The sequence below is a fragment of the Daphnia carinata genome, chromosome 7, assembly GCF_022539665.2.
Source record: "Daphnia carinata strain CSIRO-1 chromosome 7, CSIRO_AGI_Dcar_HiC_V3, whole genome shotgun sequence".
In the NCBI taxonomy this organism is placed as follows: domain Eukaryota; kingdom Metazoa; phylum Arthropoda; class Branchiopoda; order Diplostraca; family Daphniidae; genus Daphnia; species Daphnia carinata.
Window position 1 is genome coordinate 6,313,387 of NC_081337.1, and position 27,306 is coordinate 6,340,692.

Here is a 27,306-nt window from a genome sequence, read left to right on the forward strand (position 1 = left end):
AGGAGGGGCCAAAGCAAGCGCAGCGCCTCAAAAAAAAAAAAAAAAAAAAAAAAAAGTCGGTTAGGTTCTCATTGTTGTTGTTGTTGTTGTGTGTAGTTTTGAATCTCCAGCGGAGAATGAGAAAGAGAAAGAGAGGCCATAAGGTTCCTTGTCCTCGCCATATTTTATGATTGCGTAGCTTATTTATTATTTTTTTTTTCTTTTATTCACGAGAATGGAAATGAATCAATGTTTTACAGGTACACCGTAAATTGGACGGCTCATTACTGAGGAGGGGGGGGGGGAAGGTTTTTGCGCGTGCGCGCACTTAACATTTTGAGTTGTTCTTCTTTCGTGTGTGTGATTTATGGGCAGTCTGGTGCTGCTGTTTGTTTGCCCTCATCTTCAGCGCCAAGAAAAAGTTGATGATGGCCTGTCGAGGCCCTCAATGTCTGCGATACGTAGGGGAAAAAAAAAAAGAGGTTATTTACTGTACACACTTTGCAAACGACGTCTCTCCGCGCATCCCCGCCCCTCCCGCGCATGCAATCAGGTGGGAAGAGTTACGACACTTACCGGTGCATATGGTTTACTTTTTTTTTTTTTCTTTTCTTCTTCTTCCCCTCCTTGGGCTGTATTATTACTATTTTTTTTTTGTTTGTTTGTTTGTTTGTTTCGAAATCGTGACCGAAAGAAAAAAAAAAAAGAAAATGATGACTCGGTCTTTTTTCTTTTGGGAATGTCCATTTTTTATTAAATTTATTTATTTATTTATTTTTCATTTAAAAGAAGAAGCAACGCGCCACGATTGTACACGAATGAAAAGGGTTTGGTCTCTCCATTGCTAGAAATGATTAAACAGCAACCAAAAAAAAAAAAAAAAAAAAAAAAAAAAAAGAAATGCTTTTCTTTTTTCTTATTTGAGAGACTGGTAATAATAAAGAGCCACACGATCAATGCATGTGTCATCCTTCCAGCGAAGAATCGCGTCCCAAATGTGTTACGTCTCAATAGTAGGTTGATGTTCTTCCGCTTTCCTTTCGTCACGTGATTTCGGGGGAAAAACCAAAGGGAAGCGAGGATCTATTTTTTTTTTTTTTTTTTTTTTTTTTTTTTTTAATGTATGTATAAAAAACAAAAACAAAACATGGATGACGTGGACGTTGTGACTTACCCACCTCAAAACTTGAGGGCGGATGATTGAACGATCTAAACCGATTCACGTTTTCTTGACGTAACATGATTTCCCCAACGTAACCTTGGCGCTGACGAACCGCACCGTGTGGTTTCTAGCCAACTGAATTGAATCAATCAACAAATAGAAATAAACAAACAACAACGCGTTTTCTATAAACAGAACACGAAAAGCGACACCTTCCCCCCCCGGTTTCACTATTCACTGCGTAATTTTATGAATTCATTTTTTATTTTATTTTATTTATTTATTTATATTTTTTGGGTTTTCGAGAACTAGCATATTTGTCCTTAACGTTTGTCATTGCCGACTTTTTTTTTTCACGGTTTCGAAATCGCAAACCGGTCTTTTTTTTTTTTTTTTTTTTTTTTCTTTCCTCCTCTTGAAGTGCGTGTATGTTAACCGCCGGCCCCGGTTGATTGATACGTAACCTTCACCCGCTTTTAGCTTGAAACGTAAATAGTATTTTTTTTTTTTTATTTAGATATATTTTTTTTCTTTTGGTAGTCAAACGCGGGAACTGTTCGAGTTTCAAAGAGTCTCGGTACATTAATCCTTTGGCACTGGATTTCCTGCACTTGAAAAAAAAAACAACAACAAAACAGTGTCACGTTGTTTGATTTTTTGTTAACGTTGCTGTCGCCTTTCTTCCCTTAAATATGTCGTTGATTGGCATCGGCCTTTGATTGCATTAGTCTGTGTTGCCTAGTAGAGGCAGTCACGTGTGAATGCGACGACCTCCGTTCCCCCCCCGCCACACCCGAAAAAAAAATGGCACCGTATAAAATTGCAAAGTTAACAAAAAAACAAACAAACAGACACACACACACACACACACAAAAAAAAAGATTTTCCAAAAAAAATTCCCAATAGGAGAGACAAGGCCAAACTTTGATAGTATGCAAATGAAGGCCCTAGGTTTCGATGAACCGGTAGAAATTCATATCACCGACGTGTTACTTTTTGTTCCAAAACGAGTATGGTCGTAATAATTCGTAGCGGTCGTCTGCCATTTCTAGTTCTGTTGAACTGGAAAACTAGTCGGCTCAATTCTAGCGCCGTCCGTTGACGGTCATTGAACAGCTTCGTTGTTCATCGTGACCCTGTCCCTCGTGCAGTTTTAAGCTGACGGTTTTAAATAACGAATAAAAAAAAGAAAAAAAAAAAAAGAAGGCGGGCTGAATAGCGATTGCATAAGCGATGCCGGTCACCGTTAAACCGCCCTGCCGACATGACCTCCTGTGTTCATGTGAACACAACCGCACTAACCGAAGAAGAAGAGATTATTTTTGAAAAAAATAAATAAATAACAGCGGCTTGACGATGGCCGTTTTTTTTTTTATTTTGTTTTTTATAAATGTCATGTTGAAATCCTGTCAGGGTATCACGCCAACATTTTCAAACGGCGAACGTGACACGTCCAGCAGCCGGCAACGGGCACAATAGACGGACCCCCTCAAAAAAAAAAAAAAAAGAGCTCGAAAGCTTTATGATTATCACATTCCCCGATTGTGTTGACCCCACCCTATACTGCCTCCCCCTCCCCCCCCCCCTTCCTTTTTTTTTCTGTGCCGCCGAGTCACGCTTGACTTGAACGACGTGACTGCGTGACATGGTTTCCACTTTTGGTTCGCTTTTTTTTTTTTTTTCTTTCTTGTTGTTGCATTTCTCCATTTCGTTTTTCTTGTCGTTGCAATTTTTGTTGATTTTTTTTTGGTTGTCAGAGATAGTCCTCACAAAATCAACAACAACAACAAAGAAAAAAACGCGTGTGAAAATGTTTTCGATAGTCTACTGTGTTGAACGAACGTGTTTTTTTTTTGAAGCGAGAAAATTGCTTATACACTCGATGGGGCCGAGCCTTCGCCTGCAGGGTTTGTGCGAATAACGAGTCTCTCAACGGCCACACAAACAAAGTCAACGAAAAAAAAAAAAAATGCGAAAGGTGTCAGAAAGAAAGGAACGGGAGCGATGATTGACGTTTTTTCTTTTTTTTTTTTTGTTTTTTGTTCCCACCGATTTCACAATTTTTAATTATATTTCTCGTTTTGTTTTTCTAACTACCAATTCAATGTGGTGATTGATATAAATTATTTCTGATGTCTCCTGTTCGTACCTTTTCTAGTTACAGCAAATCAGAGAGCGAGAGAATGAAATGGGATTGCTTGTATTATTGATTCATTTTCACTTGACTGGATGAAACGGTTCGTTGTTTGTTGACAGTTGATAATTGTTTTCGTTTTTACTTCCTTCTTTCAGTCGAGTTGCCATAGACACGTGTAGACCTCCACTCACATTCGATTCATGTCAGTTTTTGAAACAGCGAGAAAAAGCCTGTCCCGTTCATAACAGGTTCCCGAGGACGATGGAAGGGTTTGAGGTCGACTTGTTTCTGCTTCAATTTTGCTGTTTACGTAGAAAGACCGAGCCTGACCTGACCCCGGGTGGAGCTGTTTAACTTGTTTAGATTAATGAAGAAGATAAAAAAAAAAAAAAAAAAAAAAAATGAAAATACATAAATAATTCGAAAACTGCAGATAGTTCAAGAAACAGACCAGCAAAAAAAGCAAAAATCTTGAAATTTATTTTCCCGTTGGCGATACTCTTCGTAGTGTCTAGTCGTCAGCTAAAAATTTGAAATGTTTTTTTTTTTTTTTTTTTTTTTTTTTCGTATTCGTTCTTGACATCTACTGCGTCTGAATGGCGGCGGTTGTAATTGAAACTCGTATTGCCGAACACGGTTTATTTCACGAGCATTTCTTTTTTTTTTTTTCTCCATTGAACTGGACGGAACTCTACATGTAAAAACTAACGACAACCTTGTGCACCTTGGCAAGGTTTTCTTCTTCTCTCCTATTTCTTCAATTTGACCTCAAGGTATAGGCGATAAAAACTCTCTGGTTCAGACATCAGTTTATCTCCTTTGACTGCCGAATTGAACTGAAAAAGAAAATTAAAAAAAGGGGGGGGGGGAGACTTTTAGAAATGAGGCAAGGTTGTCGATTTGAACGTTTCGGCTATTACAATCGTATAGCAGCAATTGCTCGGGTCGGTTGTACTACATACAGCTTGACATTGTACCTTACACGCAGCGGCGTGTTCTCTGTGTACGAGTGCCAGGGCGCGATTGTTGTTGCGCGGCCCACGTTTCATTTGTCATGTGAACCGCGCGTGTTCCGTGCTGCTCCCGCGTGTCTTTTTTCATATGGCCTTCGCTCATTCCTAACGGTATCCCGTAGGGGACGGCAGATAACCTGAGCCATCACTCGTTTCCGTCAATGTCTCTTAACAACAAGCTGAACTTTTACACACACACACACATACACACACACACACACACGAAACGTATACACAACAAAAAGGGGAATTTCTGAAATAGTAAGACGATAAGAATAATCGAAGAAAACAAGTAGAAAACGAGTTGATTCTTTTGGCCTTACAGCAAGTGGAGTAGGGATAGACGATTGCGCGAGATGTTTTTGTATATATCTATATATATACTGTATATATACATATATTTTTTTTTTTTTTTCTTTTTCGTTTCTTTTCTATTTAGCAGCGATCGTATAATCAGCCAAGTGGGGCACATTAAAGACAAAATGACTTTGAAAAATGGATGTGTATACGACGGCGAACAGGAAAGCACACACACACACACAAAAAAAAAAGAATAGGGAATAGCGGTCTACATTATATTGCCACCTGAAAAATGAAAATGTTTGCTTATGAGACTCGGGCTTTTCAAAAACTCATATACCGCGCGCCATTTCACTCCCCATCTTACAGTTGTTTTACGATGACATCCTTAAAATAAGTTAACCAACACAGATATGCACGCATGCCATCCACCTTTCTTTTTTTTTTTTTTTTTTTTTTTCTGTGTCTCTTTCATATTTTATCTCTCTCTCTCTTTTTTTCTGTTTTCTACCCACTACACAGGAACGACGTAACATCCATTGGGTACCGTAAACCACGCCATTTGTTATCGAGTTCGCCTAATGACCTAATTAGATCTTCGTTTTTTTTTTTTTCGTGTGTGTGTGTGTGTGTGTGTGTGTGAGGGGGGAGTTGGCCCAACCGCGTTCCGATTTGTTTCGTTGCGTAACCCTAATGTTTTCTTTCCGTGTATGACGTCCGTATTGGGCAAGAGCCTAGACAAAACGCCTAGAGTCGGTTCGTTCAGAACGATAATGGAGAATCATTAATTTTCAAATGCTGCCCAACGCTCAAAGTCTTCATCAATTGACCGTATATTATAATTTATGACACGATTCATTGAAACAACAAATCCTTCTCGATATCGAAATGCACGCCATTACATGTTGATTGAGTTGGACAAACATTATCGGCTTGTTCCATCGAAATTTTGGTCGTTGTTTTTTTCTGTGTTTTCTATTTCTACGAACATGAGAACACGGTTCGTTTGTTTTGAGCTTTGCGCTTGACGTGGGTACGAGATACACCGCTATGTTTGTTTCTGTTTTCATCGCAATTAAGGATTCCGGAGAAAGAAAACAAAAATGTCAGGCAGCCGATTGAAAAGTGGACTCTTGATTGTCACGTGGCTTTGTCGCTTCTTCTACACGGCTAGATTAATTCCCTTGCCTTATCTTTTTATCCGTTTTGGGTGGCATCAAAACTCGACCGGTTAGCGCATCAAAGTCTCTCTGCGCGTCGCATGTTTGATTATGTTCGCCTCGACATTTTGTTTTATTTTTATTTTTTTTATTCTCAGAAATGAAGTTATCGAGTAACTGACTTGCGCGCGCTGCTCGCGCGTCCTGTTTAATCACTGGACACACTTTTTATGCGCAAATAAATTCAATTTGAACGCGTTCCAGCGCATTTTTTTCGAAGCTGTCAGACGTGTTTTTCTGTCGTTATTTCGTTTCTTCTTTGGTATATTTGTGCTTTCATTTCTTATTTTCCCGCGAATCGATCTTTCAGTTTTATCGATTTTCAATGGAAATCCAAAGGTTTTTACGCACTGTTCGTGTTAAGCATGCCAAACATATAAAGACTGATGGGGAAAACACTTTGCGAGCGTGAGATGGTCCCGTATCTTTTCGAGGTTTTGAGAGCCACTTTGCCGGCTTTTGCAACCAGCGGTCAATCTCATTCAACGTGCAATATCGGCTTATCTGTCGCAATGGGGATTCTACCTTTCATTCATTTTTTCGATTTCGATCTTTCCTCTTTTTAGCATGGCTCAATATCAAGTTTTTTTAAATTGTTGGAAAAATGAGGTCACCACGCTCAATTGTTCTTAGATTGTCACCTCAATTTTTAGATTGAATTTTTACAAATGAAAATGACGATGAATGAATTCATTCCCGTTTTTAATCTTTGATTGCAGCGCCAGAAGCAGCGCGCGTCGAGATGATACCGAGCCATCAGTGCACGTTACGAACGACGTCCAGCGCTCTCCTGACGCACCACCATCGCAGCCTGAAGGAGGAGCCCATCTTGTAAGTCCATTTATCTCTTCTCTTTTTCTTTTTCTTTTTTTTTCTTTTTTTTTTTTTTTTTTTTTTTCCCTTCTTTTTACGTTCCCCATTTTGTTTTGTTACTGGTGGGTTTTGAAACGTCTGGTGACTCTGTCATTCCTCTATGGTCCGCTGATAAGCTCCGTGAAAGGATTCATCACCCAACCCGCACGAATGATAAAAACGGGGCGGTCTCTCTTCGGTTTTAATCGGCCGTAAATGGAGTGTAGGAGCGTCTACCAACAAGCCGCTCCTGTTGTTGTTGTTGTTCTCGGTTCCCCCTCTACATGCCCATCATTTCTCATCACTCTTTTTGCCTTGTCTCTCTCGTTTTTTTTTGTTTTTTTTCGCTCTGCCTTGCCGCCCATTTTTTTTTTCAACAACAAAAAAAGGGAAAGACTCTGCAATGTGAAGGGGTTGTTGTGGTTGAGCTGATCGATCTAAATGCTGGAGCAAAACGCTCGCAGATGCCAAGGACAAAAATGAACTGGCAGTCATCGTCATTGACTCGGGAAACGTGGTCACCAGAGGTGGTCCATCTCGTCTCGCAATATACTTTTAAGATCTACCTTTGGGTGAATGGAGAAGCCGTTCTCCTCCTGCGCGTACCTCACTCATGAATAATGCATGCAGCGCGAGCAACAACAATCATCGTACAATTCATGCCATCAGAAGGCGGTGGGCGTTCGGTTGAGATTGAACAACAACAAGATCGAAGAACAAGAGGCAAAGACAACAACAAAAAAATGTTGTATAGTTGGTCTGAAACCAAAACAAAACAAAACAAAAAATAATGCCACAATGAGTTGGAATATTTTATTGTTTTTTTGTTTTTTTGTTTTTATTTAACTCGATGAGGAACTCTGACAGTCATCAATTCAATCATCGATACATCGCTCGTTCAGCTTACCGTATTTTATTTTATTTTTAAGGTTCATACTCGTAGAAACATGGGCGTTAGTTAGGGGGGAAAAAAAAATGAGAAAACGAATCCTTTGAGCAAAAAGCGTCTTGTTCATGTCTTAAAAGTTTAAGGTTTAACACGATAAACATACGCCCCACTTTTCCAACCGTTTTTTCTCGGTTTTGCTCTTGACCCTTTTTTTTTTCTTTTCTTTTCTTTTCTTTTCTTTTCTTTCTTCTATTCGTTTCCAATCTCGAAACAATCGATTGAAATCAATGGGAGCTACTATCCACCACTAAACCATTACGACTGTTTCGAGGGTGCTGTCGCCTGCTGCTCACCGTTCGCTGTGGGTGCTCAACATTTTCGGGGCTTTGTGTAAACGTTTCTCCTCGTCACATTTATTTTTTTATTTTGGTTTTTTTTTGGTTTTTTTTTTGTCGATGTGAGGGTCCGTGAAAGGGCATCGAAGAGACCCCGACTGCGGCGTTTGACTCTATCGGCCGAGAAGGCTTATAACCTTTTGAGTTACGCTTCGAGATTTTAAAAGGCAAAGAAAAAATGAGGGGGGGGGGGGGCATTTTGCTTCCAAAAAAAGAAGAAAAAAAACGGCGGGTGGTTGATTCAGACTGTAAGACACTTTGCCTCGTTTTTACTTTTGTCTAATCGACCGAGAGTCGATCAAAGAAAAAAAAAGAGAGAGAGAGAGAGTCACAAAACATTATAGAGAGCAAGGATAAGGTTTGGTATATAGTATATTATTTTTTATTTTTTTTGGAATTTATTTTTTATTTTTTTTGAAGCGTAGGGCGTAGGAGTGGCCGAGAAAGATTGAACGCTAACTATCAGCGCGTGAGTCGAGTCGCCATTAATAATCGAGTTTCTTTCGTTTCTATTTCTTGATTGTAATTTTCTGTTTGAGAGGTTTTTTTTTTTTAGAAAATAGGCAGTGCAATAGAAAAAAAAAAAAAAAAGAAAGAAGGGAGACATATATCACGTTGGGTTATAGTAATAATAAGAAAGAAAACGAGCGACGCCCTGTCTCTTTTATTTTATTGTTTTATTTCTTTTTTCTTTTTGTTTTTTTTCTTTTTGTGTGTTGGTTCTCGTCCGTTTATTCAATGAGAATAGCGCTCCCGTTTCCAGTTGGGTGCGCGTTACAGCCACCTCGACCGTAACGAACCCAACTGTGCTTTTACCGCCGCATCCGCACCGAACATGCAGCAGCACACACTCGCATTATTTATTTATTTTTTTTTTTTTTTTTTTTTTTTTCTCTGTGTCCTTGCCTCTTCTTCATCCGCTTCTTTATTTCTTGACCCGTTTCTTTTTTTTTTCTTTTTTTACATACATATTATTTTTTTTTCTTTATTTAACATGCATTCTCTCTCTCTTTTTTTTTTTTTTTTTTTTTTTTTTTTTTGTTGGTTTGTTTCACTGCTCACCGCGCCTGTCGTCCATAAACGTGTGCGAAAGATGCGAATGTCGTAATGGAATTCCATTTGAAGTACTTGAGCACGTCAAGGTAGAAATCGGTAGGAGAACGAACCAATCGAAATGGCGAAACTTTCTTTAAGTGGTTGTAAGATTCGCCGACGACGACCGATGCGAGAATGTTGGGTCGTATTATGCTGAACAGGACGTGCTGCTATCAAACAATCCATCATCGACTTCCTCAATTCACTGGCTTTACTGTTCGGTTCGGCAATCGACTGCCAGTTTTGAAGAGTCACACACACAATAGACAATGACATAGACACAAACATATTTCTTTTTTCTTTTTTTTTTTTTTGTTCTTTAAAGGGGAGTAAATAGTTTTGGTTTGTTTTGTTTTTTAAAAAACAGAATTGCACACAAACAATTGGAGCACAGGCAACCGCAGAAAATTTGGAGTTTAAAAATCCCCTCGTTTTTTTTTTTTTTTTTTTTTTTTTTTTTTTTTTTTGCATTCCCGCCGAGTTTCCCTCTTCCATTCTGGCTGAAGGTTTTTTTTCCTTTTAAAATTTTTGTTTTTTTGACACCTTTGTTTTTTTCTTAAAAAAAAAAAAAAAAAAAAAAAAAAAGAATTCTTATAGCGCTCTCCCTATACGTGATGATTGGGCACGATCGGGCGTAATATAGATCCCATTAGCATGGCGCGATGATGGTTTTTTCTTCACCTCATAAAATCCACAGCCGACTAATCGCACCTCTCTCCCAATCCATAATGTATTTATACTTTAATATGATACCAACCGGTGAGGGCCTTGACAGACTCCCCCAGCAGTCGTCGATAAAGAAAAAGAAAATAACATTTTTATTTATTATTATTTTCCTTTTGCCCATATCTTTCGCGATGGCATTTCGTGCGCGTCCGTGCTCTTCCAACCCCGCGTGTGTCGGGCAATTTACAGTCAATGGTTGTCGGGAGTCGAGGCCCCCTTTCACGCCTCTCCGCAAGTTATTTCAATAGGCTCGGCGAGCCGAGAAAATAAGGCGCACGACCGACTCTTGTCGTCTTACACACCATCATCTTAAATCAAAGAATATATTTATTTTTTTTTCCCTCCGTCTTTTAATTAATCAGCTTGGTTGTTTGGCATTTGGCTTACTTCTTAAGCTGAAGCGCGTGCATTCCCCCCACCCACCCCCCCTTTTTTTTATTTCTCCAACGAAGTGCTTACTGCTTACGACTAATGAGGGTAATGAATGCCGACAGGTTGGTGGTTGGTCGTAGCGGTTGGGGTATTTTTTTTTTTTTCTTTTTTGTGGTGGATCGTCAAGCGATGAGATTGCGCTTTTTGACTTTTCTGACCCTACTGGTTTAGCTTTTCTCTTTTCTTTTTTTTTTTTTTTTTTTTTTTTTTTCCTGTTATTTAAAAAAAAAAAAAAAAATGAGAAAGAATTTTCCAGTGATGAAGATTTGAGATTACGTGATGGGCTGTACCAGTGAGACGTCGGCTCCAGCAAGACGCGCGTGTTCTTTGCCTACAATTCGGTACCAGCACATCACCGTTTTCATCCCCTTCCTCCCCTCTTGAAAAAAAAAAAAAGAAGATAAATAATAACAAACAGAGGCTTCACCACGCCCAACTTACCACGTCCCATCTTTTTCTTTTGGTTCGTTGTATTTTTTTTTTTTTTTCTTTTCTTTTATCTGTCCAACTTCAAACGTTGGATACAATTTGAGATAAGAAGATGGAGTACAATAACAACAATGAGGCTTAGCAGCAGCAGCCGTTTGGGATGTGAGCAACAGTTGGGAGGCGGAGTAGGTGGGAATCGAGCCAGATGATGAGGATATATAATGCCCAGCTCTTCTTTCTCCCCCCCCCCCCTTCTCTAAGAAAACCGTCTACGCCTTCCCCTTTAGCCCTCAACTCCTTCTCCCGTCTTTGCTTCCCCTCTAATGCACAAATTCCCGAACGACAATGATAGTAGGCTCTCGCCGGATGACCCACCTTAGTCTTCACCGTTTTTTTTTTTTTTTTTTTACATTCTTGCTGCGCCAGCACATCACGAAGTGAATCATGACGTACACAGTACGCCCCGATGGGAGCCGAGCCTCCCTTCGTCTCTGCCTATACGCAAAACACGGTGAAACACGGCGTATGTAGATGCATTGAAACGATGCCCAACTTTCGTTCGCTGCCCTTATCAGCTGCAACTGTTTTGAGAAAGGCACTGTCAGTTGTTTGCGATGAAGAAATGAAAAATGATGCAGTTTCATCGACCTTAATGAGAGAGTGACTTTCTTGTAACTATATGGTTTTGGTCTTGGTGGTGAAGGTGGCAGTAGTGCCCATCTCCTCTTCTTCGCAAGACCAGCTGTCACCAGACGGACGCCTCGTTTGTGTGTGTGTGTGTGTGTGTAAAGTGTCTTTTGTGGCGCCTTACCCGTCGTGATGCGGTTTGCGCTATGACGTTCCGCTCGCATGACGTTGGGGGAAATGTTTCTCTTCTTCTCCACTATTTTCGCTCGTTTACCTCCACAAAGACCAAGGGTAAAGGCAGAAAAAAAAGAGAACGCACCATACCGCAATCCTTCACAAAGTTTGTAATGAATGGTCTGACAAGACACGTACAGCCTCTCGAATCAAAGCGAAAGAAAGAAAGAAAAAAAACAAAAAAACAAGCCCATTGCCCGTTCAATTTCGCATGCAAATTCTACGGTCAAGCGCATGTCGATCGTCTTTAAAGGCTCAAACTCGTGCTGCGTTGCCACCCACATTTCTTTCACGTTTTTTTTTTTTTTTCCTTTTACGATTTAAATAGCAATTTATTTACACGCATCTATATACTTATTACATTTGAAAAACATCCCCTTCTTCAGGATAAAGATAGAAAACAAAAAGTGAGGAGGGGGGGGGGGGTTTGGGTGAGAGAGTAAGGGAATGGAAAGAAAAATGGGTATCTTAACAAGTAATCCCGGATGTTGGGACGCCGTGAAGATGATTGGCGGCGGATCTCGGCTTCTCTGTCCGCCTCCTCTTCAGTACATACTGTCTCGGATCGGTCACGATCGGTGCTTAGAGTGTAAGCAATGAATCATGAGTTTTTCTTCTACTCCTCCTTGGTCGTGCTTTCTTCTTCTTCTTCTTCTTTTGGTTGCGTCTGTTCTTTCTTGTTCGTATTCGCATTTAGAGAGTGGCGTTCAATCCAAAATGGGGATTTTTGTTTTTGTTTTTGTTTTTGTTTTGTTTGAAAAATACATACATTTACGGCCCAAAATGAAAAGGAGAGACGCAAATCGAGCACAATCGCTGAATTTTGACAGTTTTTTTTTTTTTTCTTCTTCTTCTTTGCAAGGCAAAATGAAAAAAACAAAAAAACAAAAAAAAAACTTGTTGAATAGATTGCGGTAGGGTTGGCGACGCCCGTATCGGGATACTGTGTGCGCAGGTTAGCAACAAGGGCCGCAAACGGTGGGCGACTGGTTTGCGATTTAAAAAAAAAAAAAAAGAAATAAAAATAAAATAAATACGTGAGAGAAAGGACAAAGAAAAAGGAGAGAATTTACTGATTCCCGTTCTCTGTTTTGTGACGTTTGCACGCGTTTCGGTTGACAGTGCGCTTCGAATCAAACATTCTCTGGATGCTTTGTGAACTGATAACAAAGAAAATTGTCGGCAAAGAACAAAAAACGAGACCCTCTGCGCAAACTTGTTGGCATTAATTGCATTGTCAATCGATCATAATGATTTCAATGATAATCATATCGTTTATTTGCTATGACCGTATTTTACTCTCATTTATCATTTATTTTATTTTTTTCTTTTCTTTTCTTTTCTTTTTTGTCCATTAACAGTAGCCATGGAGACACCATGTTCGAAGACGAGGACGACGATGACGAAGATGGATTCCTTCCCGGCTATGACATGTAAGTGGAAAATTTCAATTTTTACCTTTAGAAAATGAAAAAAAAAAAAAAAAAAAAAAAAAAAAAAAGAACCTGTTGAAAATAGTTGAACCGTGGTTCAGCTTTTAACAGAGTGGGACTACGTTAATGATCCTATTTTCTAGCATAGATATAATAAAAAAAAAAAAAAAAAAAAGGAAAACAAAAACAACTATAGTTCCCACCGAAAGAGTCGAGTGCGCTACGTAATCATCGGACGTGGGATACTTAGATTCTTCATCTCTGCATTTTTTGTGTACCTCTTCTTTCAATCCCGTTGGTTTCAAAATCGTGCTCTTGCGTTTCACGTTGTATTTATTCACGAATAAGCGGTCGTGCATCATGTTCTCTGCACATCTATTTTTTTTTTTTTTGGAGCCTTTTCGCTTTCGTGTTTTTCGTCTTTCATGATGGCCAACCGTTTATTCTTAGGTTGAGGCTCTGTGCTCACTGGGTTACTCTGTGGAATCGTGCTTACTTATTTGCACTGTACTACGTTTTTAGATTGTTGCATAGGGACGCAAGGTGGATGCGTTAAAAAAACACGGACCTTCTCCTCGTTTGATTTCTCTCTCCTTGTGTTTCTTTTCGTTTTTTATTTTTATTTTTATCTTCGCCGTCCCTGTCCCTGTCCCTGTAACCGTTTCTCTCTTTGCTAAAAACACCCAAAGTGTGCGCGAATGGAAAATGCCGCATTAGCCCCGCATTCCCAGACGGTGGATCTTCTTCTTCGTCTTGGCCGATCACTACAAGTGTCATAGGGTCCAGACGAAAGTGGGACCTGTGGTTCGTTTTTTTTTTTATTTTTTTGAGAGGAGGGGGGTGGGTGTTGTTTTTGGTCACGATGGTTTGCACGATTTTTCGTAGGACAAACTAAGGCAGAGAAAGAAAAAAAAAAAAATTGTTATTCCCAAACGCAATGCTGTGCAATGAACCTATTGATAAGTCGAGAGGAGAAAATATTAAAGTGAAGGGTCTCTCTCTCTCTCTCTCTCTCTCTCTTTTGGTTCTCCTTTCTCATCGCAATGAAAAGAGGGGAAAAAAAAAAAACAAATTCAGTTTTGAATAGATTGAAGAATCGTGAATTGAGCACTTGCTTTCGTATCGAAGGAACGACAGTCGCAACTAGGTCGTGTTCTTTTTTATTTCCTTTCAGTTTCAGATACTTGCTTCGTATTTTTCTTTCTTTCTTTTTTTTTCAAATTGGACTAAAGGAAGTAGCAGGGCGGGAGATGACTAAAGAAAAATCAGCTTTAGTTGCACACACACACACGAACGGTACAATGGACAGGAGGTTTCTTTTAAGTAGTGAAACACGAACGAGAGCGAAGGTCTCCTTTCTTTTGCGGGCAATGGAGACCGTGAGAAGAGTGCCGTACTCTCTTGACGTAGTAGGTCCCGTTTCGTGTTGTGGGTGAGCAGAAAGAGATGGCCGTTGTATCTGCTGGATGTCACGACCTCGTTGCTGCGTAATGGGTCGAACGTGCCATCGCTGATGGCATCAGCCCGTGTTGTTTTCGTCTGTCTGTCTCTGGCTCACAATCTGAAAACAAGCCGAGAATCTCTTTGTTGTTGTCTTAAGATAGTCGCTTCTTCTTCTTCCTCTTCTTCTTTTGCGCGTGTGTGTGTGTGTCCGTGAATGAGGGGAATTAAAAGAATCTTTCATTTTTGTTTAGTCAAAGTGTGGCTGGGTGCGCTTTTCGACGCCCACTTCGGTCGGGCCGTGGAACGGGAGAACTCGTTAGCCAGCAAAAAGAAGTTTTAATTTTTTTTTCTTTTTTTCCCCCCTCGGATTCTCCCTCCTTGTTCATTGTTTCTACGATCAAGTCCGATGGTTTTTTATTTGATTTGCTTCGCTCCGCTTGTTGGGCAGAGGAGAAACAACAAAAACGAGAGGAAAGGAGAACGGTAGTAGACTTGTGTTTACAACGCAGACTGAGCTAATGATGATTTGCCGATCGTTTTCTATGTTCTCGCCTTCGTGTAGATTAAAAATAGAGAAATGATTACACCTCGGCATTTCACCATTTTCACGCTCCCGAAACTTCTAATCAGGACTGGAAGTCTTATTAGGGTCTCTTTTTTTTTTTTTTTTTCATTTATTTATTTTTTTTTTTTTTTTTTTTTTTTTTTTTTTGTTTTTGAAATACGTTCGCCCTCCTGTCTTCTTTGTGTAATGGATGCGCGACTACTACTGTACGCGCAACGGCGTTGATTACCAGACCCCTCACCATCTCGTCCGTGTTACAATTGTAGCTGATGTTGTTGCGTCGTTACGTTGGCGAGTCATTTTCACGGGTGAATGTTTGATTACGATCCTCCCAACATCCGCTCGGCAGCGATGACAGACCGCAGCCAACACGCACAGGCAATTAGAATGGACTTTTTCTTTCTTCTTTTTTTTTTTTTTTTTCGAACATTTGTTGTTGTTGTTCTTCTTCCCACTCGTTTTCTCTCCGGACGTTAATAACCGCAACAAATGAAACAAGGAGAAAAATGAATTTTTTCTTTTTTTTTTTTTTTTTTTTTTTTATTTTTGTTTGAGAGAAAGAAAGAAAACAAAAAATCGTGTTTATGAGATTAGGTTGCGTTTTGCATTCGAATTTCTCCCGAACGATGGAAACTGAAGGGCTTTTGTTTTTTTTTTTTTTTTTTTTTAAGGGGAGAACAACTGTCGTCCAACGTTTGTTGAGTAATTATCGCGCTTCGTTTATGTATATGAGAACACCTTGGCCGGAAACGAATTGTAGAATGTGATGGAAGCAAAAGAAGAAATTTGACGGGCCGAGTGTTGACGACTTAGAAAACGGGGCAAGTTCGGGGACGAAGAAATGACACAATCCACGCCATCAGGTGATAAACTCGTCATAATTGCAAACGTGATGGACGTCCGTCTGCAGACATAGTCACGGAACATGGGAAACGGCGCAACGGTGGGGAAGGCCGAACAATTGACAAGTCGGTGCCAATGGAGATATTCAAATGTCTCTTCTTTCAATGCGCAAAGCGACTTCGAGTCATCAGCGTGCTGTTGGTGGTTCACTTCTCTGGATGTCGTTCCAAATATTTTTTTTTAATAAAAAATGATGGGAGTTTTTTTTTGGCATTACATTTTCTTTTCAACAACTGCAATAACAACAGTCGAATGTTATTTTTTTTTTTTTTTTTTTTTGTTTTGTTTTGTTTTGTGGAACACTCACGATATTACTAGATGCGCCAAGCAGAAAATCACGAAGTATCTAACCGGTTTTTCTTTTTCATCATCTGTTGTGTTCCATTCAAGAAGGGGAATTTTATTTTTTTCCCCTCATCTTTCTCTCCTTTTTTTTTTTCTTTTTTTCTTGCGTTTTTCTTCGTATTCACGCCCTACCATTTAATGCCATTAAATAATCCGTTATAATAGAAAAATTAATTGTTATAAATAAAAAAAAAAAAAAAAAAAAGAAGAGAGAAAAGTACCCCCCCCTCTGCGCGGATCAGTACATCGAAAAAGAAGAAAGAAAAAAAGAAAACAAAATTTGACTTGTCTGAGAAATCCGCTTCGGTTGACCCAATAATGTGATGGGCGCTCACTCACTCACTCCGTTTGTTATCGTTATTATTGTTATTACTATTATTATTATTTTTATTATCACGACTATTATTATTAATAATCATTTTTTTTGTGTGTGTGTGTGTGTGTGTCTTTTCTTCTTCACTTCGTTAGACATGCGGTTTTTTATGTGCGTTGCTATTATTGATAGTCTCCACCTCTCCGCATTTTTCTTGCTATCATTCGTTCGTTTCTGCGCCCCATCTTACTCGCTGCTTCTTGATAGTGCGCGACTAATTCGCTGGTCAGGTTGATTATTTTTTTTTAAATTATTATTTCTATTAGAGTCGAGGAACGATAGTGAATTAAGGAGGTTGAGAGAGAAAACAAGACCGGGAGAGCGAGAGAGAGAGAGAGAGATGGGATTACGGGGGGGGGAGGGGGGAGTACGAGATGAGTTAGCGCTAGACAACGCTAGAAAATGTAGATTCTAGGTGGAAAACAGAGAAAATTGGAGACCAGGTAGCGTGGCAGTCGAGAACGCGGACAATATCCTCGGTGATTCCAGATGGCCAATCCCTCCCTCCCCTTCGAGTATAAATTACGGCGACGTCCTACTATATTTATTAAGTAACTGTTGTTGCTCCGGGACCTCTTATGAAATAAGCATCTAACAATGGCAAAAGAAAAGAAAAAAAAAAAAAAAAAAAAACCCGAAACCAAATTTAGAACGGAAAAGAAAACATAGAAATAATAATAAATTTTAAAAAGAAAAAGAAACGAGAAGGAAAAAATTGAGCACAGACACACACACACACACACACACACACACACACACACACACACACACACACACACACACACACACACACACACACACACACACAAAGCAATCACAAATTACAAATAACAAGTGGGGAGGGAATAGAAGAAAGTGTCGTCACTTGTCGTCTGTTGCTAGAACGGAAAAAAAACAAAAAAAACCTGCATAATGGCAAAAAGAAGGCAACGAGAGTTCCAGCCAAATTCGGGAGATGTTTCGGGCGGATGTTTGTCGACACGTGAATCCCATCTTCTTCCTTTTAACACATTTTTTCGTTTGCGTCTTGTGTACACAGTGTCTCCACCCTTTTTATTTTTTAAATTGTCCAACTTCAATGGCTCTTGGCACATTTTTCTTTTACCTGTGCAAAATGGAAGAAACAAGAATAAATACATTTTGCATTGGGCAAACTTTGAACACACTAGGTAAAAAAGGAAAGAAAAAAAAAAAAAAAAAAGCTCCACCAAAGTTGAAAAAAAATAGAAAATACGAAGAGTCGTTGATGAATGATGACTTAGAGAACCGGACGGGCAATTTGTGCGCTCCTGGCCTCCTTCCTTTTGTTTTTTTTTTTTTTTTTTTTTTTTTTTTTTTTTATCTCCTTTTTGTTGAAAAAGAAAAAGAAACACCTTTTTGAAAATCCTGGAGTATGTGTTCTCGGGTCGTCGTCCATCATCCTCACATGATCTCCATGACACAACGCCCGAGATTGTGTATCATGAGTCGTTTTGGAATCTGCTAGCTGTTTGGATACTGTGCCGAGTTGATAGATTCCTCCCCATCACAACCGCAGAGTTCCATGTTTTTCGAGACGTCCGCCTTCTTTACTCCCCCACCAGGTTAATGGGAGCCCTGGCCTCTCTTGTCTACCAGTCATGAGGCTCCTTCTTTTTCCTCTCCGTATTTAACAGCTACGTTTACATGTATATTATTTCATGGGCCAATGTTTTTTCTCTGTGAGGTTTTAGGAATTATTTGTTGCGTAGAAAATGAAAAAAAAAATAAGACCCTGATAGTTGGCTCATGTCTTTCTGATTCCACTTGATCAATCGTCGGATCGGGGGCATCTGTATAATTTACCCAATCCATTATCGTACACTTCTTTTTCCATCCATCCATTCTCTCTCTCTCTCTCTCTCTCTCTCTCTCTCTCTCTCTCTCTCTCTCTCTCTCTCTCTCTCTCTCTCTCTCTCTCTCTCTCTCTTCTCTCTCTCTCTCTCTCAAGTCTCTTCTCTGTTATACAAAATTTATGTTTTTTTCCTTGGTGTGCGCAATTTCGAAAGACGCAGCCACACGCGAGGAGGAAATGTGAAAAAAACAAATGCGTTGCGTCATGCGGTCATCCGTCTTTTAATTGATTTATACTCTTTGCGCTCATGTATTCATCTTTTATCATCGTTCGGTGTACATCATTGATTTTCCCCTTTTCTTCTTTCAGGACTTTGAGCCAAAGACCGTTGTCCTCCTCATCGGCGAGCCCCTCGCACGGCACGTCGACAAATAACGGATTGAGCCCGCACAGACATTCGTCGCCGGGCGACTCGCCTCCGCCGCCGCCCAGTTCGGCCGCCTCCATCGGCGATTTCACCGACAGCCTACGAAGGCGCAAAGTCCACAAGTGCGATTTCGAAGGATGCGAGAAAGTCTACACGAAAAGTTCGCACCTCAAAGCCCACAAGCGGACGCACACAGGTAAGTCTTTCGCTTTCTCTTTGCACAATTCACATTAGCAAAGTAGTCACAAGTTGAATCAACACCGGTCGTCATCTGCAACGTTTTTTCTTTTTCTTTTCTCTTTTTTCTTTCATTCCGCCGTTTTGGTATTTCGCTGGTAACTCGGATCGTGCAGGTGAAAAGCCGTACCAGTGCACGTGGGACGGTTGCACTTGGAAATTTGCACGGTCCGACGAGCTGACCCGCCACTTCCGGAAGCACACGGGACAAAAGCCGTTCCGTTGCCACCTGTGCCAGCGCTCGTTCTCACGATCCGACCATCTGTCACTGCACATGAAGCGACACTGATGTCGACGAAAGTCGGCTTTCTATACATACTGTACTTTACGCAGCCGAGCAGCGCATCAGCGCACACACACACAGCACAAAAGATCACGCCAGCTGACACTCTTTGCGATGCGGTAGCTGTCCGCGGTGGCTAGCAGACGGGGGCGAACAAGGGCTGAAAAAGAGACGTCGACATCATCATCATCGGCCAGAGCGAAACATGGCGATATTCACAACACTCACACAGACACGCAGAACAACAGAAACATCAACTGCAACACAGTCCCAACTATCCCAACTACGATGAATGTACTTTTTTGTATTCCTTTTCCTTTTTTTTTTCATTTGCTAAATGGGAAGGCAAAAAACAGCGAAATCAACTTATTTTTATATTTTTTTTCTCTTTGGAGAAATTGAAAATTTGCTTCTTTTTTTTTTCCCCCCGTTTCGAATTACACCTTGTTGGATTTTGTGAACGAATGGAGAGCAACAACTCTGACACCGACACATGCGCGCTCTCGTGACGGGTTTTTTCAACCCCCTAACGGGCGGTACGCGCGTTCGTTTTTTTTTCTTTTTCCCCTGTATCCCGTACGACTTCCAATACGCTTGATCAAACCTCATCCTCCTGTCTTTATTATCAATATTACTAATCATCATTCTCGTTGTTTTTGCCGGGGCCTGTCCTGTTTTTTTTTTTTTTTTTTTTTTTTTATTGTGACTTTCGAATCTGGCGATCTCACATCGATGTTGTTGGATCATATCGCTCTCTCTCTCTCGTCCCTCTCTGCCGTTTCGCCTTAGTGATGTCTGATCTTTCACTAGTGTTAACGAAGGGAGTGTTTCTCTTCCATCGCTTTTTTTTTTCTTTCCTCCGTTGCCGCCCTTTTTTTTTTCGTTAATTGTAAAGTGGCTAAAAAGCAAAAACGAGCTCGCCTTTCAAATGCCACTCCCTCTACATTGTATGTTTTTTGTCGCTTTGATCAAATCTACACCGTATGTTGCTACAACGTATCCCCCCCCCAATCCGTCCACCAAAGAGAAGCGAAGAGGAATAAGAAATTCGAAATGCAGAAAAGAATTCTTAATTTTGTTTTTCTCCCTCCGTTTATTCTGCCTTTTTTTTTGTTTTGTTTTTTTGTCTCCCATCTCCTCCGTGCATCGATGCATATCATAAGAATATTGTAATGCGGCCCGAAAGTTGGGTAAAGAAATGTTTCTTCTCGCCTCTTTGAATTCGTTAGCAAGCAAAAAAGCGCCAAACAACTATCTTGGTGATTTATGTACAACGAGAAAAACAAAACAAAAAATTCAGCCCAACGCCCGAAATGGAGGGGGGAAAAAACCGAGAAGAAGAAGAGAGGTGCAGCGCGTGGCGCATATCGTTCCTCATTTGGGCTGCGAAAAAAAAAAAAAAAGATATTGTGATATTCCTCGAGCGAAACACTTAGACTGGCTGCTTATTTCTATCAACAACAGGCACACTGTATACACACACACACACACACCCACAAAGAGAAAGGCAGCAATAGGAAAGGCCGGGACGTGGACGATTGTAGTTGTACCAAAGACCCCCCCCTCCCCCCCCCGTAAAGAGAGTTGAAAGAAAAAGGACGAGAACACACAGCGTGATTGGCAACCCACACGCCCGCGATTGATATTATACTCGGTCTGAATTCAATGAGATCATCACTTAAAAAAAAATAAATCAAATAGAATGAAACACAGCTGTCGACTTTTTCTTTCTTCTCGTTTCGCATCCGCCTCATTCGTGCGCAGTCGTCAAAAGGAGAAAGATGTACTGAAGGCATTCTTTGCATATCGTGCCATTTACAGTGAACGTGTGCGCGGTCATCCTATTCTATTTTTTTCCCCCTTTTATTTTTGTTTTAGAGCTCTCTTTTTTCTAACCCTGAAATTTATTTAAATATTTCTTCCTCCTAATTCTTTCCCCCCCTTGCGTTGCTTTGTTTTTCAGTGTCTTATGATTCGTTCGCGTCTGCGTGTCCCGTTTTATTTTGGAAGCCCTTCTTTTTTCTTTTTTCTTTTTTTTTTTGATTATTATTATTACATGTATATGCCTCGTTTCTTTCAGTTTCTCACCCTCGTATAAATATTTTTTTTTTTTTTTGTTCGTGTGTTGTTTTTTTGCGCCCGGAAGCAGCCATAGGGTCTTATACCTCATCACATTCCAAAAGGATATGCAATAACAATTCAGCGTACCGTATACTATATATGTATATAATTTTTCCTCGTCTTTTTTCTTTAAGGTTTTTTATTCTTTTTTATTACTTGATAAAGAAAAATAGCAAGTTGCAACAGATACACAGAGAAAGAATAAGAAATCTAACGTTGGGAGAATAAAAAGAGTTATCACACACAGAGACATTCACGACCGTACGAAGTGAGGGCGTGAACACATAAGAAGATTCTCCACCCTTATCCTGCCCAGTTTTTCTTTTCTCTGTTTTTCGTTTTTTTTATCCGTTTTTGCTTTTGGTATGTCTGTCATTCGCCATGAAAACAGTTCCATAGTATAGGCGCACATATGCAGGAAAATAGGAAAGAAGAAGAACAACAAAAAAAAAAAGAGAATTTTATCTCATTTTTATTTTTTATTATTATTATTAGGAAGACGAAGAAGAAAGAGCCGCCTTGTTTATATTTTCTTTTTACGGCCTTCTCTTCTCACACACATAATTCTTGATTTTTTTTTTTTTTTTGGGGGGGGGGGGAATCAAAAAAAACAGAAATACTGCCGTTAATCATGCGTCATAAGTTTCTTCACTCAAACACACACATAAAGAAGAAAAACCACAGCAAAAATTCAGAGAAAACGCCTATTTATTCTCTCAAAACATACAACTGGGCTCTTGTGTACTATCGACCGTGTTGTACGTCCTCCTCTGTACAGAACAAAGATACGAAACAAACATTTTGAAATCATTTTTTTTTTTTTTTGTGAACGTTTTTTTTTATCCCCTTTTCTTTTACGCGTGTATAAATGAAGAAATAATTCTCTAATTTTCGTTTTTTTTTTTTTTTAATCCCTGCTCTGCCCCGTTATTGTTTTGGTTTTTATTGATATATCTTTCCTACCCTTCTACTCCGCCGTCTGTATGCGTGCGAATGTGCGACGCGTGTCCATATTGTTTTGTGTGCGAGCGTGTGTTTCTTTTTTTTTTCTTCTTCTTCTTATTTTTTATTTCTATACAAAAAAAAAATGTTTTGTGTTTTGTCTTTCTTTTGTTTTGATTTCGTTAAAGCATCTCTACGGTGAGAACATTATTAAGAGCGCGGCGTTGCGTGTTCTTTCGAATTGTATTTGAATTTATTACACATGGTGTGGATGCAAGTCTTTTTGGATTTGTTTTTTTGGCTCCGCGTCGCTGCGATATTCTTTCGTCAGTTCCAAAAGATAATGAAATTCACTTATGGCTATGCAATCACGCAGCACAACGTAAAGCTGCAGCGATTGCAAAGTCATTTGTTTTTCTCATAGCTGATCGTTGCCGTTTCTTAAATGTTCGTACAAGCGCGGCGATACAGAAATGAGAAAAAGGTAATTTAATGAACTTTTCACGCTAGTAGGTAAAAGAAAAAAAAAGGTGGGTCATAACCGTACGTGTATAGATACACGTACGTTATCGTCAACATAAAACGCCAGGGATGGAAATTTTTCGTGGAACAGTGGAAGAGAGAGAGAGGAAGACGATTTAAATGGAATAGCCGAACCGAATGAACGAATTGCCAAATATAAAACCTTGGCAAACTAACAGCTTTCGATATTTTTGGGCATAAGAAAGAGAGAGAGAGAGAGAGAGAGAGAGAGAAAAAAATGATTATGATTATGTTGATTATCTTTTATAAACAAGATGGTCTTGAAACATTTTTTGTATTTTTCTGTTAAGCGAAAAGGTAAAAGCGAACGGTGAAACAAAGGGCAAACATTATCGATTATTGGAAGAGAGCGCACCATTGCCAAATAGCGATGATAGTGTTGGTGTTGCAACTGCGTTAGTCGTTGGAGGGCCTTTCTTTCAACCTTATAACCCGCTCGTTTCTTCCCCCCAGCAGCAGCTGATCGCGGCTGATGGGTAAAACCCGGATCGTAAACAAAACTTGCTCTTTTCATTTCTTTTGTTTTGATTTACGTGTTTTATTTGGGAAACATATTACAGGAAAAAAACAAACAAATATTTTTCTCATTTCTTCCTGCCACGACCGGCATGAGGGTTACACCTTTTTTTTTTTCTTCGTTCCCGAAATCGATGGGTTGACATAGCAGGTGCAAATACCGATCTCGAATAGTACACATTTATTCACTTGCCGATCCACATCAACAGAAGGCGTCTATCACGGATAGCGGGGAAAACCCAAACGAAAATATTCAAACGCAAATATTTTTTTTTTCAAGAAAGACATTGTATACATTTAGTACAAAGCTATCGTACTTCTTTACCGTTACAAGCCCTAGAATTGCGAATTTACCAGGCTCCCGATTTCACCTGCTTTTTAACCGTCAAACCTCTAGAAATGTGCACGTACTCCATCACTACATCAGGTGGGTCGGTGCTTGCTCTCGAGCAGGTAGCCCTCCCTTTTTTTCTTTAAACTATCTATCGTCATCTGTCGTCGCTGTCCTAATTTGATTAAGCATGGGCGTGGCTTTACCTGGCGATCCCGATCTGTCCGATTTGTGGAATTGGGCTTCTTTTAATAATAGGACAACCGTCTGGCGTTATCTGTTTGCCACGCCATTGCGTGGCCACGCTCAAAAGACGTTCCTTTCTATCCACAAGTTATTGTCAGGTCGTGCCGACTTGTTCAAATCATCGACGATGACGTTGCGCTTGAAAAAAAAAAAAAAAAGACAACATGGCAAATTGCGAAGCTAAGAAGAAAAGAAATATGGGCGCATCATTTTTTCTTTCTTCGAGTCGCCGATTTGAGTGTTGGACGCTGGCGCCTCTTAACGGGGTCTCCCCTTTTTGCCATTGGAGACCAGGACGCAGGTGGAGCGTGTATTACCGACAACGCTAGACCAAAAGAATAACGATGATGATAGTAATAATAAATACATATGCACGCAGCAGGAACCGTACCCGCTCGAACGTAACCGAAAAAAAAGTGAAAGGTGGTTCTTTTTTTTATTATTATTTTTTATTTATTTATTTCTTTGCTGTGTTATTTTGCTGCATTTTTTTTTTCGCCCGTTGATTCGTGTGGCATATGGGCCGCACCTGCCCTGGCCTCCTTGCTGCCTGCTGCCCTCGACATCGTCAAATGAGCAAGCAATTATCGCATTATGAAATCTTCTTAAGGCCCGTACTATTACCGTCGACGTTTTCAACCCTCTCTTTCGAAGCAAAAGTGTAAAAATGAAAGAGAAAAGAGAGAGAGAGAGAAGCAAAAATGAGAAACAATTGAAATTTCCATCATCACGAAATGGCAATCAGAAGAGCGAAAGAGAAAGAACAAAAGAGATAGATGCTAAGATAGTTGAAAAATGCCTCGAGAAAGGAAATGCAGCTTCAGCCTCATTTTGTTTTTCTCTTTACATTATTGGGGGGCAACAAGAAATAGCGGGAGAGAGAGAGAGAGAGAGACGACAGTGTGAGAATTCCCTTATCCAGCAATCGGCATCCGTTCACTCGTTTGCATGTGCGCACCAGCCAAAAGAAGGTGTAACCAGCATGTCCTTTTCTTTTCGAATCTGTAATAAATTAAATAACTATTTTCAACGCGCGACAATCACTTTCTTACTTGGCCTCTCTTTTCTTTGGCTCTTTAACTTAGCGCCGAATAAAAAATTCCTTATACGCACACAAAGTTGTTGCGTTACAGGTAGACTCGCCGGAGCAATCAAATGTGCGCGCGTATCCGCGGCGGCGCCTCGCTAATGGGTCAATCGTAATTTTTAACACAAATTGGAGAGGACCGAGAAAAGAGAGACAAAAAATAAATAGAAGACAGAAGCAATTGGGAGAGAAAGAGAGAGAGGCACCTTAATGACCGTGAGAAGTCATCGGTGGTGATGGCGGACCAAGAAGAGAGAATAGATAGGAAGGTCGACAGAATATAGTAGAAAAGATAAGTACGCAGAGGAAGACGTGCCGTGTTTTCTCTGTTTTCTTCGTTCTCTGAGATGGTTTCTGGGAGCCGAAAGATTGAGAGAAAATATGCAAGGTATACAGTCACATTTTTATGTATAGTAGACCCTTTTTTTGTGTGTGTGAGTGTATGTGGATACGAGACGTTTTCAGGTTAGCAACATTGTGTATACAGAAAAAGCTTGTTCGCCCTTTTAAATTTTCGGCGCCATTTTTTTTCCTTTTATAACCTTTCAGATTTTTCGATGGGAATATGTATATTGTTTTGTACGTTTCTTTTTCTTTCTCGTGAAAGCTTTTCGTGTTTTCCTATCCGCCGCTCATTTTACCTGTTGCAAACTGTGCCGCGACGGATGTCATCCAATCAATTCCTCCGCAAAAAGTCGGCCCGTTAAACAGGAAAGCGACAGGTCGCATACACACACTCACACACACACAAAACATAAACAGGAACGAAAAGTAGGGGAACAACAAAACAGCGGCTATCCATAAACTCTTGTCGTGTTGAAACGAGAAAAGCATTTTGTTTTTGTTTTTTTCTTTAAAATTGCAAACTAGACGCACGTTCAAATCTCCTTGATTCAACGCGACGGATGGGCGGACGGTTTGAATGGTTACGCATGCGTCTATAAATCTGTCGTGAGAGACGATCCTGATCGCGATTTTGCGAAGGACTTGGTCCCGCAGCGGGAGAGCCGCCTAGCTGATTCTTGTAGTCACTGAGGCAAGCCCTTAACCGCTCGATCAATCGTCCCGCGTGCATGTTTTTAGAGCTACGGGTACGTGCGTGTGTCTCTAGCGGCGGCGTTTCCTCGAGCGTTTCAAGATGTGACCATAACCGGACGTGCCGCTGTCACATCCTTTTCCAATAGTCCTTGAAAGAAACTCTCGGTGTAGTTTAATTTACGTCACCATATGGCAGGAGACGAAAAGCCATTGACCTTGACTTTGGCTGGGCTAAAATTCATTCGTCAGTTTAGAGTTGCCATAGGGCGAAGGCACGGAACGATGTCATTATTGATTTGTCTCGACGATTGGCAACTTGAATTATTAGGCGACTGGTGCAACGCTTATAGAGTTGTAGTTTTAAAGGTTTTTGTGCGTTAGCACCGTTGCTAACCGGAGGGCGACCTCCTCACTGCATCAAGTTTGCCCAAAAATCCGGGAATGGCCCAAACCGGATTCATCTCGACCTAAAAAAAAAAAAAAATTGAGGGAAGCGCTTATCAAATAATGCTGGAAAAAAAAAAGAAAATTTATAAAAAGCGCGTCTGTCTATGTGTGTGTGTGCATAGTTGTATACGTATATATCAAATCGCACCTGCTGCATTTAGAAAAAAAAATGGACACAGTAGAAAAGCAAAAAGAAACATGCACCGGTCATAAATCAGCTTTAATGTCACTTTTTTTTATACCGTTCTAAAAACCTACCGGCTTTGGATGGTGTCACGAGATAGTATACAACTTATAAGAGAAGATCCGTTCACGTCGACAGCTCCTTAGGACAAAACGATGAAGAAGAAGAAAAAAACATACCGAGCGTACGTAACCGACGGCATGGGGCTCCAGCCTCTTGTGTGCCGTCCAGCGCCAGGTGGAAATGAGCGACGAGGAGTAAGTGTACACACCCAAAAATAATAGCGTCATCGTTGTCCGTCGCCCGTTTTCCATTTTCTCTCATTTATCAAAGACACGCGGTCGCGATAATCCGACATTAGTGTCGGCTAGAAGGTTCCTTTTCGTCTCGCTATAGCCGTTCATAAACGTCAGAAACGATCCAAGTTGAATCAGAAACAGACATAACTGAGAAGAAAAAGGAACGTATAGGAGCAAAGAGGGGAAAATAAGTGACGCTTATTATAGCGCAGTGGTTCGTGTGTCCTCGCGTTGGGCACA

The 27,306-nt window shown here is 40.2% G+C and overlaps 1 protein-coding gene across 1 annotated transcript in view; it reads left to right on the plus strand.

The window, feature by feature from the left end:
- LOC130699262 (Krueppel-like factor 3) overlaps nt 1-22,652 on the plus strand; it is a 39,195-nt gene extending 16,543 nt beyond the window's left edge. Inside the window, exons 4-7 of the mRNA XM_057521590.2 lie at nt 6,531-6,642; nt 12,852-12,923; nt 18,735-18,988; nt 19,146-22,652. Coding sequence (XP_057377573.1) covers nt 6,531-6,642; nt 12,852-12,923; nt 18,735-18,988; nt 19,146-19,318 — 611 coding nt within the window. The 3' untranslated portion in view covers nt 19,319-22,652. The remainder of the gene's footprint in view (nt 1-6,530; nt 6,643-12,851; nt 12,924-18,734; nt 18,989-19,145) is intronic.
- The last annotated feature ends 4,654 nt before the right edge of the window (nt 22,653-27,306 follow it).